At 48.5% G+C, this 17,116-nt stretch overlaps 1 protein-coding gene across 4 annotated transcripts in view; it reads left to right on the forward strand.

Annotated features, from left to right (window-relative positions):
• Positions 1 to 14: 14 nt before the first annotated feature.
• Positions 15 to 17,116, forward strand: part of CEP104 (centrosomal protein 104) — a 55,499-nt gene continuing 38,397 nt past the window's right edge. Inside the window, exons 1-4 of one of the 4 annotated variants that reach the window (XM_029228794.1) lie at positions 15 to 166; positions 3,594 to 3,720; positions 16,006 to 16,179; positions 16,559 to 16,697. In XM_029228794.1, coding sequence (XP_029084627.1) covers positions 3,608 to 3,720; positions 16,006 to 16,179; positions 16,559 to 16,697 — 426 coding nt within the window. In that variant the 5' untranslated portion in view covers positions 15 to 166; positions 3,594 to 3,607. Of the gene's footprint in view, positions 167 to 3,593; positions 3,721 to 13,386; positions 13,457 to 16,005; positions 16,180 to 16,558; positions 16,698 to 17,116 lie in introns of those variants that run through there. The other 3 variants (XR_003794461.1, XM_029228795.1, XM_029228797.1) reach the window with 3 other exon arrangements.

Genomic DNA, 17,116 nt, shown 5'->3' on the forward strand with positions numbered 1-17,116 from the left:
GGCAATAGGAGCAGGCGGCCGGGGCTGCTCCTCGGCTGCCACCACCGCTGCGGCTTGGGGGTGCCGGCCGGCCCGGGTCGGCGGAGGAGGCGCCTCCTGAGCTCCGCCGAGGCGCGGCGCTGCCGAGGGCCGGCGGAGAGCCCGGGTCGTGCGGACGTCCTGACAGGTACACGAGCGGGCCGGGGGCGTCGGGGCCTCCGTGGGCGGCAGGGCCTCCGTGGGCGCGGCCAGCGCGCTGCGTCACCGCCCCGGGCGGCCGGCGGCGCCAGCGCTTGGTCCTCGCGTTTGGCGGCGGTGCGGGCTCAGCGACCCCGACTCGGTGCTGAGCTGGCTCTTCAGCCTCGTCTGTTTCGGGGATTCTCAGGGGCACTTTCGAGCCTTGAGGTTGCTTGAGCAAAAAACCATTTCCGTGTGTAACATTTAGGTTTTCCTAAGAAGGAAACGATACAAATCTGTCTCCTAGTCTTGTAGCAAGATGTTCGGAAGTTGGTAAAGTGTTTCGATTTAACGTAGAGATTCAGTACCCCGATGCGTAGTGGAAAGCAGACTTCGTAGGAGGAACCGCCGAGTTACCTTCTCCCCACGGTCCCAGCTCGTCCTGCGGCGCGGGGGAGAGTGATCGCTGCTGGGGAAGATGCAACCGGCGCTCGTTTTGAGGCGAGGACCGCTGTGCACCGGGGCCCCGCACTCGACAGAGCTTTGGTTCTCCCCAGAATGTTAGTGTGATTTCTATAGAGCCCAATACTAGTGTCCTTAGTGACACCCCAAGTATCTTAGGGAAGACTTGAAGGTTTACGCAAAGGGGACCCTAGGGAACAAGGCGGAAGGACGTGGCCATAAAGGAATCCTGTTCGAATTCCCAAACCGACGTAATAGCGTTGCCTCTGCGGTTCCCAGGCACTTCTCCTGTCTGGTTCCTAAATGCCAGGACTGTGTTTTGGATTTATTGAGGTAGTGCAGTATAGTGGACACGTCCTTTATTCGGATTTAAAGGGCTCCTTTTCTAACTCTTAGGGCCATAATCGAGGGTGTTGGCCAAGACCAGGCTCTGGAACCCGACCAGCTTTAGAACAAACCCGGCCTGTGTGGCTTCATAGCCGGATGACCCTGGGCCAGGCCTCTCTGTGCCTCAGTTTCCTCGTCTCTACAGCTGGGGTGTCAGAGTTGTGATGAAGGTATAAACATGTATGCATCTGCACACAGAAGTATGTGTAAGGGAGTAGGTCAGTACACAGGTCAGCAAGATGAATAAACAGTATTTCAGATCTCTGGAATTTCAGGATACGTGATCACACTCAGTTGAAAATATTTCATAGGTACCTACTGTTTTCAAGGTGGGATAGAAAGTAACAGGCCCTGCTCTTAAGGGTGATGGAAGGACACAAGGGTCTAACTCTGAGCTTTAGTAAGTTTGGAGGGACTTTAGAATCCATGACAGAAAGCGGGGGTTAGAACAGCGGGTTGGGCTTGAGGAGGGTTCTTCTGGTGGGGGCAGTACTCCACGTGGGGAAACCTGGCTGTTGTTTTCTAGAGAACACAGTGGGATCCAGAAGAAGTGACGTATTCAGTCACTGTTCCAAAGGTGGGACCAGTGAGACTTGGCACTGAGGGAGAGGGGACGGGGGAGGGGGAGGTATGGAGGCCAAGGGGAGAGTCAGTCCAGGCTGCCAGCGGGCCACGTGGGAGGAGCCAAAGGCTGGGTGAGGCCAGTCCATGTCTGGCATGGGAGCTGGCACACAGGCCAGGCTGTGCAGTTGCCGTGAGTTAAATCACACTTGTCCATTTTTTGTGCCTGCATTTTATTACTTTCTGGGTTAGTTTGGTTTTCTCTCCTGTGATATCCTGCAGTGAGCTTTGTATAAAAAATAACTGGGATCTTTAATAGTGGTTTCTCTTTCTATTTTAAATACTTTTGTTCATATATTGCAAGAAACATTAGCGAGTGCCAGCCAAGAATTAATTTATTGACGTGGTCCTCTGCAGGTTCTCAGTAAAAGTCAAAGGAAGATCTAGATCATGTATCAAGCATGTTAAACACATTCCATGTGGGATATGCTTGTGTGTCACCTCCTCCTGAAAATCTCCATTAATAGTATGTCCTACCCCAGAGAACTTTCTGGAGAAGTCTTTATCCTCTGTGTTAGTGAGGACTCTTGGTTGCATACTTCACTCAAATTGGCCGACTGAAGAGCATCGACAGGCTTAGTCACAGGAGAGTAACCGGAAGTCCATGAGTTGTTCGGGCTTTAAGTCCTGAGGCTCACAGGGTGTCTCTGCCTCTCTCAGCACTGCTTCCCCGTGTCAGCTCCACTCCCTGCCTGGATCTCCCCTCTGGTGGCCTCCAGCAGCCCCCCCCCACCCCACCGCCGCAGACACTATGCTATGGCCACAGCCTCCGCAGGGTCCTGGGATTGAGTGGCTTTGGTCCAGTTTGGGTCCTGTTCTCATGTCTCCATCCCTGAGCCCGTTCCTGAGGAGGGATGTGGAACTCATGGACCACCCAAGCCTGGGAAACGTGCCCCCTCAGGCGGGGATCTGTGGGGGGCAGGATGGGCGTCAGCCCCACAGTTCCGGGTGTGGGGAGGACAGAACCACGGAGGGAAATTGGGATTGAGGTGCTGTTTTCAAAGGAGTGGGCAAAACTGGGCGTCAATACAGCCACCCTCAAAACGATGGTAGGTAACTATGAGCCAAGCCAGCTTTGCTAAAACATCAAGACAAGAAAATCCTTCAGCTGGTATTTGCGCATCTGCCCAGAGTCAGCCACTCCGCCAGGCTCGGGGAGAACACCTGTGTGCTTGAGGTTCCGTCCGTGGTTCTGCCCCCCCTGCGGATCAGCATTTTCATTTAGCAATGTTGTTGATTAAACTGCCCCCTTTCCCCTTATTTTTGTATAACTCATTAGCGCACTGGTTTATTAGTTCCTTAATAATTTGAAAATCTTTATATTCATATCTTAGCAAAAGACCTTGTTTTTCCATAACAAAGTAACACGAACTGGATGACTTAAAACCACAAAAATTTATCCCGGAGGCTAGAAGTCCAAAATCAAGGTGCACTTGTGCAGGGCCACGCTTCCTCTGAAGGCTCCTTCCTGGCCCCTTCCAGCTTCTGCTGCCTCCAGACAGTACTCGGCTTTCCTTGGCTTGTAGATGCAGTGCTCCAGCTGCTCGGCCACTGTCACTTGGCTTCTCCCTGTCTGTGTGTGTGTCCCTGTCTCTTTTCTGATAAGGACACAAGTCATGTTGGAGCAGGGCCCATCCTATTCCAGTATGACCTCATCTTAACTTGCTTACGTCCCCACTGTTTCCAAACGAGGTCACGTCACTGGCATCAGGAGTTAGGACTCAGCATAGCTTTGGGGGGACACAGTTCAACCCACAACGCTGGTCAAACTTTTTGGCATATATTTGGGAAAAGTCAAGAGGCATCTTAAAAATTGTGTAATAAGAACTAGACTCTTTCAAAGTGACGGGACAGTCCTGACTAGGTTGGGAATTACTCTGTGTATTAACAAGGCAGGAAATAACACTTTCAATGTTGCGATGTACTACCAAGTCCCTTAAAGCAGTCTTTCCTGCTCTCATACACAGCCCCAGCGTGCACAATGCCCCACAAGATCGGATTCGTGGTTGTCAGCTCATCTGGACACGAAGACGGCTTCAGTGCCCGGGAACTAATGATCCATGCACCGACTGTCAGCGGGTGGAGGTCACCGAGGTGGGTCAGACGGGCGGTGGGGGGGGGCCAAGGGCGGTGGGTCCTCAAGGGCGCATGGGCTCTCTCCGTCTCAACTGCTAGTCTTACTACGACTCAGACGGCAGAACCACACGAGGGTCGGGTTGTGCTGCAGACTCACCCATCTAGTTACGCGCTGGACTTTTTTCCTTCTGTTTTTAAAGAAAATTTGTTGAACCTTTTTCCCTATAACATTAACCCACATTCACTTAAGAAGCATGCAAATACAGAAGAGAGGAAGGAGAACTGCCCCTCCCCCAACTCCCTGATTGAGGGCCAGTCCCGCATTCTCTGTGCTTGGTGGTAAAGATTTTACATCTCACTGCTTTCATGTAACACAGAACTTTAGCCAAGTCTCTTTCAGACTCATCTGGAATATTTGTACACCTTTAAAAGTCTTCATTACTTGAGTGATGTAATACCAGTGAGTATTTTTCTGAAACATTTAAGTCTTTTCCTGAGAAGCCTTCATTCTTCCCCAAAGGTGGGGCAGAGTTAGTTGTTGAGCTGCCCCAGGGCCTGATCTGGCTTCCCCGACTTAGTGTCGGCCACCTGAGGCCATTCACCTCCTGGTCTCCTCACCTCCTCAGGGAATCTCACTCCTCATGACTTGTTTTCCAAGAGTGAGTAGAAGGCTTACTATTTGCTCCTATTCATGAACATGTAAATCTGTATGACATTTACATTCAGTCATATACTGTGACTTACATTTATTCAGATGATACATTGCTAAAAAGTTGAATGTAAATCCCATTTAAAATTCAAATATATTTTCCTTTTGGCGTTTCTGAGGGAACCCGACAAACAAGACTCCACTCTCGGTGAACTGAGAACTGAAACAGAAGAGTGGAGCAGATGGGGACAGATAGCCTCTTTAATGCTGATGAAGCTGGTATTGAACAAGGGCTTTATCTGGGCGCAAGTAGCATCCCAGGACTGGGCCAGCCAGGGCAGCCTCACCCGGCCCAAGGGGGCTGGAGGAACACCTCCATCAGGCAGCCTCAGTCACATCCACGCTCCCCCCAGACTCACGAATCAGTCCAGTCCTGCTTCTCCCCAAGCCCAGGGGCCCGGAGTGAGCTGCGGCCATGGTTTTATGCAAATACACTTGCATTCCCCCCACACACACACCTGCATTTCCCTTCAGCAGAGGTCCTTCCTACTAAATGCACTTATTCAGCATTTATGCATGAATTAAAGGTACTTAAATACACAGACAGGGCCGCTTTTTTGTAATATTTATAAAAGTCATACTGATATGGTTCTTTCACATCTTGACATGGTATTTCTTCTAAGGCATGACCTATACTTGTTTTAGTAGTAAACTTTCAGACTGCTTCAAAGGAAAGGGTATATGTGCCTTGATCTCCATTCAGACTCATGCTGGGTTTGGCTCGGGGGTCTCCTGACTTCAACAGTGTTCTCTGAGGTCAAGCACATCATAGGAAGGCAAAGGAAAGTAACCTCAAACCAAGACTCCCAAAGAGAGGACAGGGTGCTCTGTTAGCCCAGGTCAAAGAGTGATTGCTCAGGCACTGATAGATACAGCTCCGGTGGGAGGTGGTCCTGGGGGTCTTTACAAGGGTGCAAGGGGAGTTTTTCCAGTGCCTTCTATGACCTAGGAATTCATAGAGCCTGAAATCTTCAGGGCATGAGCCACACTTCTCCAAGAGAACACAAAGTTTACACCAATGATCAGAGCCTCTGGGCATGAATTTTTTATTGTCAAATAATATTCATTTGGAAAGAAATCTAGGGAATTCCCTGGTGGTCTAGTGGTTAGCACTCAGTGCTCTCACTGCTCCGGGCCCGAGTTCGGTCTCTGGTCGGGGAACTAAGATCTTGCAAAACGCACAGCATGGCCAAAAAAAGAAAGAAATTTAGAGCTGTCAGTTTATCTTGAAGAGATACATACCTTTTTAGGTAATAATCAACTTTAAAAATAAAATAGCCAGTTCTTTTACCTACAAAATGAGTTTATTCCAGAATGGCAGAGGAATTGCAATTCGGGACATGCAAGCTATGGTGAAACCATAGGCAAGTCTGGGGAACAAAGGAGAGAGAGAAACCTTACTTTACCTTGCTTTATAGAGAAAAAGAGGAAGTTGGGAGGGGCTGCTTTGAGTGAAAGTCCATTGGAGGAAAGCAAGGGTTCAGGGTGGTGACAGTGTCTCATTGGCTGGGCTGTTGCTGAACAAGTAGAAAATCTTCCTTCTCCTGCTGGGGCAGTAATGTCAGCTTCTTCTTGCCCAGGAATGAAGGAAGATACGTGCCTGAGTGCTCCCCCTTCAGAGCTCCCCTTCTCCATTTTAAGTGAGGTTTCCTTTTATTAATTGTCGTATTTCCCCCTTTTGAACAAGAACTTTCTCCAAAAGTATCACTGATCAAGAGTCAGGTTGTCCACATTTAGTGGTTTTTGTCCTTCAGTGTCAGGAAGGACCTTTCCTATTTGTCACATCCAAAGTCGGAGGGAAATTACATAGCAGTAGGAAACCGTTTAAGGCCATGTTTGAGTAACAGGGAAGGTTAGAAGGGAAGACTCTCAAGCATTCCTATCTAAAGTGTACATCTTGTCAAGGTTGTGACGTTGGAGATCTCAAAGCATTGAGCCAATATCACTCTATTGCGTACATCATTTCTACAAAGGTTTAACATGTAACAGGTACAAAGGTTAAAAATAATTATGCAAAACAAAGTTTAAAGTAACATGACAGTTCCAAATTTTATGATAGTTCTGACCCATGACCCTAGGCCTGAAGGTAGCCAGCTGAACAAATCCAAGGACCGTGGAATATCAGGTGAAAATCTTTTGCAACCAGTGCACTTGCTCCCTGGTTTTGTGTAACTGGATTTCTACTTCTCCCGAGACATTTATCCATGTGCAATAGATGGTATTTGCTATTGTTCCAACGCCTCCTTGCTCAGCAAATAGGTAATTGGGGGCTATGCACTTATCTAAAACTACTTTAGCTAATAAGTTAAGTGAACGATGTTGGGCTGCTACTCCTTCGGCTGTGGAATTGGCCAGCTCTTCTAATGTTAGGAAGAGATTTCTAATCGTGTGTTCATTGGCACCTACTCTGATGGGGGGAGAAAGGTGGCTTTCCCTACAGAGGCAAACCTGGGGTCATATACGCCTGCTGGAAGTTCCCATGTAAGGCAGCTAAGGAGGTTTAACACAATAGACCAATGGGAGGTTTCTGATCTGTTATGAAGAGAAAGTAGAACAGTGAATACAGCAAAAGCACACTGTTCTTTTACCCTCCAGCTGTCAAGATGATGAGCTGCCCAAGCTGGGGGCCATTACCAAGGCTTCCACATATAGAAGAGTAACCGGGAGGAACACGTAGGACCCCCTCATCAGTAGTAGCATTTATGGACTCATTTGTCGGTATCAAGGACTTGGCGTCCTTCAGCCAAGACTCACGTATGATGTTATCACATACTAAAAGTCTTCCTAAATATATGGGCATGACAGCCAGCTTACAAACGGTCTGACTCAAACTGACTGCTCCAGTGTCTTCTGTATGTATATTCAGGAGAGCTCAAATTAAGCCAGGGAACAAGGGCATGCGGATTTAGTAGTCTCACCTTACACAAGGGGCCTGCGGAACAGTTTAGGTGCAGAGTGGCATTTGGGATTCCAGAGAAGTTACTTATAGTGTGAGTAGGGCTCACTGCTGTCACGGACAGATCAAGGTTTCTGGGGACAAATCCAACAATCAGAGAGGTTTCCCTCTTTTGCAGTAGATGAGGAAATGTGCATAAAAGCAATGTCTGTCCAAGGTAGAGAGGGAGAAAATAAGGCAAGAAGCAATAGTGAGAAAAGGGCATATGGGCCTGGTCCGTCCTGGGGAAGCTGTCTCGTCAGATGCTTCAATTCCTGGAAATCTTTACTTTCAAGTTGCCAGTTGGTGCAGGTCCACTCAGGGCTTGGCGTTTCCTTTAGAGGTGACGTGAGTCCAGGAGTGCAGGCCCACTCAGGGCTTGGCGTTTTCTTTAGAGGCGACGTGAATCCGGGAGCCCATTCCTTGGAGCTTAGCAGCACACGGGTTGGCTAGCAGTACCTGATGGGGCCTTTGCAGTGAGGTCGAAGGGAATCCTCCTTGCGGTGTCCCTTCCAGTAGGTGAAATCTCCGGGTTGCATGGTGTGGTGCTTAAGGTCTTCATCTCCTGGGAGCATGCTATGAAAACATCACTAAAGTGTGATTACTTTCAATGGAAACAGTAAGGCCCTTACAATATTGAAGTATATCTCCGTTTATCAGCTGTGGATCAAAGGAGGCGGGAACCAGGTGCATTGGGCTTCCTGTGACTGTCTCAGAGGGTGAGTGTTTGTGAGTTCCCAAACGGGTGGATCTGAGATTTAGAAGGGCCAACAGTGATGCTTTTGGCCAAGGTATTTGGAGGGTCTCTACAAATTTTGCCAGTTGGGTCTTAATGATGTCATTAATGCGTTAGACTAGCCCTGAGGATTGAGGATGGTAAGACAGTGAAAGTGTAAAACCAGCCACAGACCTGTCAAAGTGTTCAACTGCTGAAGTTCAGGGGCGGGGGTGGAGGGGGTTCCCCAGGTAGAGATGATCTTTTCTAACAGGATCTTAGCCACAGAAGAGGCAGTAGCCTGTCTGCAAGGGAAAGCTTCAGTGCAGTGAGAAAACATGCAACTCATGACTAAGACATATTTATATCCCTGAGATGGGAGCAGCTGAATAAAATTCCTCTGCCAGGTCTTGAGTGGCCCATTAGCAATTTACTGCAGTGCAGACAGGTTTTCCTGGGTTGTGTTTTGGACAGATGGGACAAGCACAGTGGGCCCTTCTCACAGCTTTCTTTGTGTTTCTTCACCAATATTGGTTCATGAACTCTGTCATTTTGCCAGTAGACCAGTGGCTTAAGGCATGTGCAGTGGTCAGTAGTGGGAACTTCAGAATTTCTGGTAGGACCAGATTGTTGTTTGGCCCAAACCAAGAGTTCTGTCTTTTTATCAAGCCAACAGTTATTCAATTTCCAATATTGTTTTTCCTTTTCTGGGGCCAGTTGTTGGGCATTTCTAGTCAGTGTTTCCAAATTATCATCTGGGGGATGTGGGGATATCCCTTTGGAGCATGACAGAGGGTTAGCCATTGGTTCCTTTGAGAGCAGCATTTTTCGGCAGAAATGTCAGCAAGGTGGTTTCCTTTAGCTTACAGGGACTCGAGTCTGGAATGCCCAGGGACCTGGCTAGTAGCCAGAGCAGCTGGCAAAAGTATGGCATCTAATAAATTTTAGACATGAGAGCCATTTTAAATTTTATTCCCATCAGAGGTAAGTAAACCTTGCTGTTTTGATAACGTCCCAAAGTCATGGGCTACCCCAAAGGCGTACCGGCTGTGGGTATAAATGTTGGTGGTCTTGCCCTTGGCTAAAGTACAAGCCCTAGTGAGAGCACGTAATTCCACCTTTTGGGCTGAAGTAGCCAAAGGTATATACTGCCTTGATGACTTCAAGAGGAGTTGCGACAGCAACCCCACACAGTGTTTACCTTTTGCATCTTTTAGATAGGAACTATTAGTAAATCATGAAAAATCTACATTGGTTAGAGGAATTTCCTGTGAACTATTGCAGGGAGTCAAAAGGTGATCTGTCAGTGTTAAGCAGTCTGGAAGAGTTTTGTCAGAGCAGCGGGGAGAGGAACAGTAGGGTTGATGTTATTACACCAAGAAAGAGTTCTGTGAGGAGCAGTTAGCAAGAGGGTCTCACAGGAGTGTGATGAAAATTCAGGAGAGCTTTTACTGCATGGGGTACAAAGACAGAGGGAATCCCATGATTATTTTTTTGGTGGCCTTAACCAAAAGGGCAGTGGCAGGAGTGGCTCTGAGACCAGGGGGCTGTCCCCATGGCACAGGGTCCAGCTGTCAACTATACTAGCCAATGGGTCGATGATGGTCCCTGTGTTTGGGATTATACTCCAAAGGCGTTCCCCTCCTTCTCACGTACAAAGGGAAAGAAAGGAAGCTGACAATTAGGATGTCTAAGGGCAGGGGCCCTTATTAAGCTTTTCTTTAAGGCTCCAAAGGTTATGTCATCCTGATCGCCCCAAATAATAGAGTCCGGTTTGTTGTTTTTTATAAAACATGCAGGGGCTGGGCCATAAGAGAGAAATTTGGAATCTAGTTTTGACAGTAGCCAGCTAGCCCAAAACACCTCGTAATTGGGCTGAGTTTTAGATTTGGGGAAGTTGAGGGTACCATGAAGCCTGCCTGTATCTAAAGGTAGCCTCATTCTAAGATCAGGTGCCCTAAATATTGAACCTGAGTTTGAGCAAACTGCAGTTTTTCCTTGGAGACTTTATGTCCCTTTAAGGCTAAAAGGTTTTAACAGGTGAATGCTGTCCTCCTGTGAAGTTTTAGAGGAGAGCAGAGAAGCAAACCATCCATATATTGTAATAAAGTAGAGCCTGCAGAAAACGGTATTGTCCAGATCAGCCTTTAAGGTTTGAAAAGTAAGAAGGACTTTCAGGGACTTCCCTGGCGGTCCAGAGGTTAAGACTCCTCCACGCTTCCACTGTAGGGGGCGCGGTTCAATTCCTGGTCAGGGAACTGAGATCCCACGTGCTGCGCAGCATGGCCAAAAGAATTTATTTTTAATAAATTTAAATAAAAAGAAGAAGAAGGACTTTCAGTAAAAGCCTTAAGCATTTCTGTCCAGGTCTACTGTTCTCTCCCAAGTGAAAGCAAAAATATACAGAGTAGCTTTATCAACAGGAATGCTAGAGAATGCAGCGCATAGATCAGTTACAGTGAGATTCTGCTTTTAGTAGAAATGGATGCTAGTCGCATATGGGGCTGAGGGAAGACAGGGTGCCAGGGATAACTGTCACTTATTCCGGTTTCCGGACAGACCTCCATCCTCAGCCGCTGGGTTTTCTCACGGGCAAAGCAGGGTGTTACAGGGACTAGTACAAGGGATAATGAGGCTGCGGCTTTGAGATCTTCTGTTATGGGCTTGATGCCTGGAAGGACCTCTTTATTTCATTATAAGGTACTGATTAATTCTGGGGAGAAGTTTTGAGGGATATGTTTGACTCTTAATAGGAGGAGCACTGAATTCTGTGTATTTCAGTTGGAGATTTTGCCCACAGGGAAGGTGGTCGCTGATCCACTGGTGACAAGTGACTAGTGAGTATCCTTGAAATCACCTCTGATGCATCTGAGACAGAGCAAGTAAAAGATATCGAAGGTCATTCAGTTCCCTGCTTGGCTATTTTGATGGCTACTGTCAAATTCTAGAACTATTTCCCCCTTTCAGGAGAAAGAAATTCCAGCATGGTATTTTCCTCAGAAATCTCTGCCCAGTGATTGAATAAGGATGAAGGAGCCTAAGGAGAAAACAGTGTGTGTCTCTCAGAGGGCCTAAACAAAAGGCAACGGGTTCTGAGACGGGGGTCTTTGGGGGTTCGTTAGAAACCCCCGCTATTTGAACTGTTTAGCACTCCGAGGCAGGGCTGCTTTACAGCAGTGGGGTTGAGCACCAAGAGCATAGCTGTGGTGTCAGTAAGGACACAGATTCATCCCCATCCAGAGTGTTGTTTCTCCGAGCCGATTAAAAGGGAGGGTTGGCAGAGCCCCCTGTAGTTCCTCAGAGCCTGGCCGTTGGGGTTAAGAGGACGTTGGAAAGGTTGCTTAGAGGCCTGAAGGTGCCTGCAGTGCTTAGGCTTTAATTATCTTTTTTTCCAATGTCCTGGCTTTTTGCAGTAATAGCAGAGACCAAGAGGTTTTGTTTGGCGGGGAGGGTGGGGCCTCCATTTGTTGAATTGTCTAGCGTGCAAACGCGCTGATTTACCAAATTAACCAAACCTGGAGTGGACAGGGTTTCCCATTCCATCCTGGTCCTTTTTTTTTTTTTTTTTTTTGGCTGCGTTGGGTCTTCACTGCTGTGCACAGGCTTTCTCTAGTTGCGATGGGCAGGGGCTACTCTTCCTTTTGGTGCGTGGGCTTCTCATTGGGGTGGCTTCTCTTGTTGCGGAGCACGGGCTCTAGGCATGCAGGCTTCAGTAGTTGTGGCTCGCAGGCTTTAGAGCACAGGCTCAGTAGTTGTGGTGCATGGGCTTAGTTGCTCCGCAGCATGTGGGATCTTCCTGGACCAGGGCTCGAACCCATGTCCCCTGCATTGGCAGGTGGATTCTTAACCACTGCGCCACCAGGGAAGTCCCCATCCTGGTCCTTTTAACTGAAAGAGAATCCCCATTCAGCCCGTTAATGAACACAGAGTTAAAGGCAACCCAAGCAGATTCAACATCCAAAAGAAGACCAGAGTTTTCTCTAAAGACAGTCTGAAGACAACTACAATGGCCGTGAACAGGTTTTGCATGCAAAGCCTGAATTTTGTTCCAGTCATCATGCTTAGGAAAACCTTTTGAAACTCTTAGTGAAAATTTCTAGCAAGTTCTTGGATTTCCTGCTAACAGTCAGGGTTTGTTTTTCCAAATCCCTTTCAGGATTTTCCCATCAGGCAAGTTTCATCCAATGTTGGGCCTGAGCTTCACCAGCAAGCATGTGGACTAATTGATATAAATCTGAGAAGACAGGTTGATAAGTTTATAAGTGGATAAGTTCTTCAGCAAATCCATGGGGGTCCTCAGTTACTTTGGGAAAATCTTTGACTATAGCTAGAAGTTCAGCTTTAGTCCAGGCAACATAAGTAACTAGGGATTTAGCATCTAGACCCCTAGAAGGCTTAGCTTTAAAAGGGCAGGACTTAATAAGTTCAGGGGAGGGGGAAACGGAGAGGTTTGGAGAAAAATGGGAGTTCAGCAAGATGGTTAGGAGCGGGTGGAGGGCCCAGAGGAGGTGAGGATGGGCAGAAGGGGAGGGAAGGTGGCGCAGGGGCACAAGGGGCGGGGGCGGGGGAGAGGCCTCAGAGCCGTTTTGTCTTCTTTCAGTTTGTTCTCCTCTGTTAGTCTAGGAATGGTGTTTTGTAAAGAGGCAGTTTTATTAGAGTCCTGGATGTGTTTGGAAGCTCCAAGGTACCGATTAAAATAAGCATCCCATTCAGTCTGTTTAGTTTTAGAGCCGTTGCTTTCTAATTTGGTTCTGAGAGAAACAAGTTTGGAGAGGTTGAAAGTTCCCCATAATGGCCCTTGGTATTCTGAAGTATTTGAGGTTAAGTCAGCCTATTTAGTTTAAAATGTGCATGAGGAAGGACCATAGTTTTTAAACATAAAACCAGCCAGAGTCCCCGAAGGAGGGTGCCCTTAGAGCATTTAGGTGACTGGGGTCCCATTTCTTAGAGCTTGTCTCAAGAGCAAAAGAAAAATCCCTAAACAGCCTGATTCCAGTGGAATTTTACCAAAATTCTAGCACACTTCCAATAGGGGGAACAAATGAGTGAGTACTCACCTGAGGGACAAAGCCTTCCCAAAAAGAAAACAAGCAGATCCCAATAAAGTCAGAGCACTCAACCAAAAGGAGGGAGCTGACCGGGAAAGAGGAGGCTTCCTGGCCCGGAAGGAGGAGGGCTCTTGCTGCCTGGAGGGGAGGGGAGGGGAGCGGGGCATGGGGCACGGGCGGCTGTCACATGTGGGTCCAGGCTCCGTCTCCTCCAGAACCCACTTCTGCACACCATGCGATGTCAACCTTAAAAATAAAATATCCAGTTGTTTTTGCCAGCAAAATGAGCTTATTCCACAATGGCAGAGGAATTGCAGTTCGGGACATGCAAACTGGTGAAAGCATAGGTGAGTCTGAGGACAAAGGAGAGGGAGAAACCTTATTTTACAGAGAAAAGGGGCACTTGGGAGGGGCTGCTTTGAACCTAAGTCCGTTGGAGGAAAGCGAGGGTTTGGGGTGGTCACAGCATCTCATTGGCTGGGCTGTTACTGGACCAGGAGAAAGTGTCCCTTCTGCTGCTGGGGCAGCCAAGTCTGCTGCTCCCTGCCCGGATGAAGGAAGTCCATGCCTGAGACCCTCCCTGCGGGGCCTCTGGCTCCATTTTAGATGAGTTTCTCTTCACTGATTTGCACAGTGTATTGTCCCTTCTTTTCATCAGTTTGAGGGGTATTTTTGATTCATCTATAAACTCTCAATAAGCTACCTTTGTATAGCTAAATCCTAGTTCCCTGACCAGGGATCGAACCCAGGCCCTCAGCAGTGAAAGCGCTGAGTCCTAACCACTGGACCGCCGGGGAAGTCCCATAGCCCTTTTTTTGAAGGGCTTTAAAATATACAGCTTCAAACTTTTGTCAGTCATCTTAGTTTTCCTTAAACAGTTTTGGAGGTTTTGTTTTTTTTATAAAGGATTTTTTCCCACATGAGATTACTGTGTCCTTATGTCTAGAATGATCTCACTGCCAATTATAATGTCTATACCCTCCATTTAAAAAAAGTAAGTATCTTAAATGTCTAAAGCAGTGCTTGACTGAAGGGTATTCAAGGCTCGAATTGCTAAGTTCCCAGTTTCCTGGCTGCCCTCCTGCCCCACATGCCTCTCTCTTACAACCTTGGCATTTAGGAAACCCCAGGGATCACCCCCCCAGATTACTTGTAGTCACTGGCCCCACTTTCTCAGCAGCACTCTCCCCATTCACCCTTTCACGTCCCTCAGTTAAACACAGAAGTTTCCAGAGTCCCATCCATCCTGCCTGATGATCCTTCCTGTGCGCTTCCTTTCTGTCCTGTCCACTGATGGTGGCCCCTCTGCTAGGAGCGTGAGGATGGGCACGGGCCACATGATGGGTGCGGTGCTAATGCTGAAAAGCTGGGGGAGGAGGCTGTTTGGGGCGGCTTGGGGAGCTGGGTCAGGAGTGTGTTTGTCTGGGTCACATCTGGTGCTTTGAGGATGCCTGCACTCAATGTCAAGTCACCAACGAGATGTGCAAGTTCGGACATAGGATGGTATTTACTTGGGGTTCCTCCCTGTTAGGAGGTTTTCAAAGCCATGGGGCAGGTGGGATGCCTCACAGTGAGTCTAGATAGAGAAGGGAACCTGGAACCCAGGCCAGGGCACAGTCAGGGCCGGACGGGAAGGCGGCCCGAGGCAGGAAGGGGCCCAGGAAGTCAGGACCATGAAGTGTACGTTGCACTCAGCCTCGTGGAGGTCAGTGGTGGCCTGTGACCTTGGCCAAGGGGGCAGCTGAGAAACGGGATGGGAGCTGGAGACGGAGGCAGGGTCATGGGAGTCTCCTCAGGCTTTTCTGGAGTGTATGCGTGTGTGTGTGTGTGTGTGTGTGTGTGTTGTGTGAGTGTGTGACTCTGTATATGAGTGTGAGTATGTGAGTGAGTGTGTGTGTGAGTGTGTGCGTGTGAGCATTGAGTGTATTTGTGTGAGGGTGTGAATGGGTGTATGTGTGTGCGTGTCAGTGTGTGTGTGAGTTTCAGTGTGTATGAGTGTGTTAGTGTGTCAGTGTGTGTGAGTGACTGTGTGTGAGCGTGTATGTGTATGAGAGTGTGTGTGTGTGAATGTGAGAGTGTGAGTGAGTGTGCGTGTGTGTTGATGGGGTGATCGGGTCAAGAGAAGGGGCAGGCTGGCTCTGGTGCAGTTCAGCTGGGGCTGCTGGGAGGAAAGGCGGGAGAGGGGCCAGGCCGGCCAGTGGCCAGGTCACCACTGCACTCGAGGAGGATCGTGACGCGTGCTGGAGGGGCCTTTCCCACTGTCGCATCCTCGGTGCTTCCCTGGCTCTAGATGCCCTCGATGCCCACTGTCGTGCGCACCCAGTGTTGGCCAGCTCGGCACACACGCTGCCCGCTGTCGAAGCATCGTGCTGCCCCCCGCCCCCAGTCGTGATCATATACTGCAGTGTGACCTTCTAATGCTCTGTGTCCCTTCTGGGCAGAATTAGAAGCTCCAGCGTGGACAGTTGTAGGCTTCTCCAGGCCGCTGAGCGAGCGTTGAGAGGCATTCTTGAAGTACTGATCGTTGCTCACTCCACTCAGGATTCTGTAAAGCAAGGGGTTTCCTGAAGTGTTCAGGTTCTGGTGGAAAGTCCTTTGACTCACCAGTACAGCATCTTTAGATTGATGTTTTTATCTCGTGATACACTTTGGGTTTCATTTCAAACCACTAACTAACTGCTCCAAGTATGATTCACGCTGGGGGGGCTGGCAGACCCCATCAAACCTTCACTCCAAGCTCGAGCTGCGACTGGAAGGCCAGAGGGCGGGGACAGCACCGGGGACCCGGCAGCGTCAGAACCCACAGACCTGACACGTACGTGGAAGCGTGGCTGCGAACATCCCTCGACCCTCTACGGAGATCCTGCAGATAAAACAAAAATGTGTTTGCTTTCAGGTTTTGCCAGTTTCCACAAGAGATTGTTCTTCAAATGGTGGAGAGATGTCGAATAAGAAAACTACAGTTGCTTGCTCATCAGTATATGATTTCCAGTAAAATCGAGTTCTACGTTAGTGAGAGCCTGCCTGAGTATTTCGCACCGTATCAAGCAGAGCGGTTTCGAAGGCTTGGGTAAGAATGCAATTTAACACATATGGTGGGGACTCTTAGCCTAATTCCATCTCAAAGCAATTAAAAACTAAGGAGTCGCCCTTGCCCTTGGCGCTGTCTTACGTACTTGTGTGCGGGTGGAGAGCACACCCCTTCCGAACACCGGCCTGGTGCTCAGCGTGCTTACTGGGCAGTGTTCCTGTCAGTCGTATTCAGGCCACTTTTCAGGGGCAGAGCTTATCTTAAGACAACTATTTAGAACTTGACTTCTGGGCTTTCTTCCCTAGGGTTTTTCGTTCCAAACCTAACAACTTTCCTTGAAACCTGCGGAGCTCAGTGGGCACCAAAGGCAGCGTATTTCCACATCAGCATGATTCCAGAGTTGTGTTTTTTCTTTCAGCTACGTCTCTCTCTGTGACAATGAAAAGACAGGTTGCAAAGCCCGGGAACTGAAATCGGTGTATGTGGATGCAGTAGGACAGTTTCTTAAGCTGATTTTTCACCAAAACCATATCAACAAGTACAATGTGTATAATCAGGTGAGACACATGGCCCCTCCCCTTGGTGACACCCCTACCCCACCCCCTGCTTTGTGGCATCTGACACTCCTCCTTTAAGGTGGTGTCTGTGGGAGAGTGCTAAGCTCCCTGGAGCTGCGTGCTCCGATTCGGATTCGGAGCCACCAGCCACGTGCGGCTATGCATGCTGGGAGCGTGGCTGGTCCAAGTGCATGGGCTGCATGTGTGACCCAGGCTCGGTTACACAAGGAGAGGAGGATGTTTTGGATACATTAGCTTTAAATATATTGTTAAAATCAAAAAATCAATTTTAAATGTTTCTTTTACTGTGTCGACTAGAAAACTTAAAATTACATATGTGGCTTGCATTATATTGGGTTGGCCAAAAAGTTTGTTCGGGTGTTCGAGGCAACAGCGCACGGAAAATCCGAACGCACTTT

The sequence above is a fragment of the Monodon monoceros genome, unplaced genomic scaffold (assembly GCF_005190385.1).
Source record: "Monodon monoceros isolate NGI ecotype Baffin Bay Population unplaced genomic scaffold, NGI_Narwhal_1 Super_Scaffold_18, whole genome shotgun sequence".
In the NCBI taxonomy this organism is placed as follows: Eukaryota; Metazoa; Chordata; class Mammalia; order Artiodactyla; family Monodontidae; genus Monodon; species Monodon monoceros.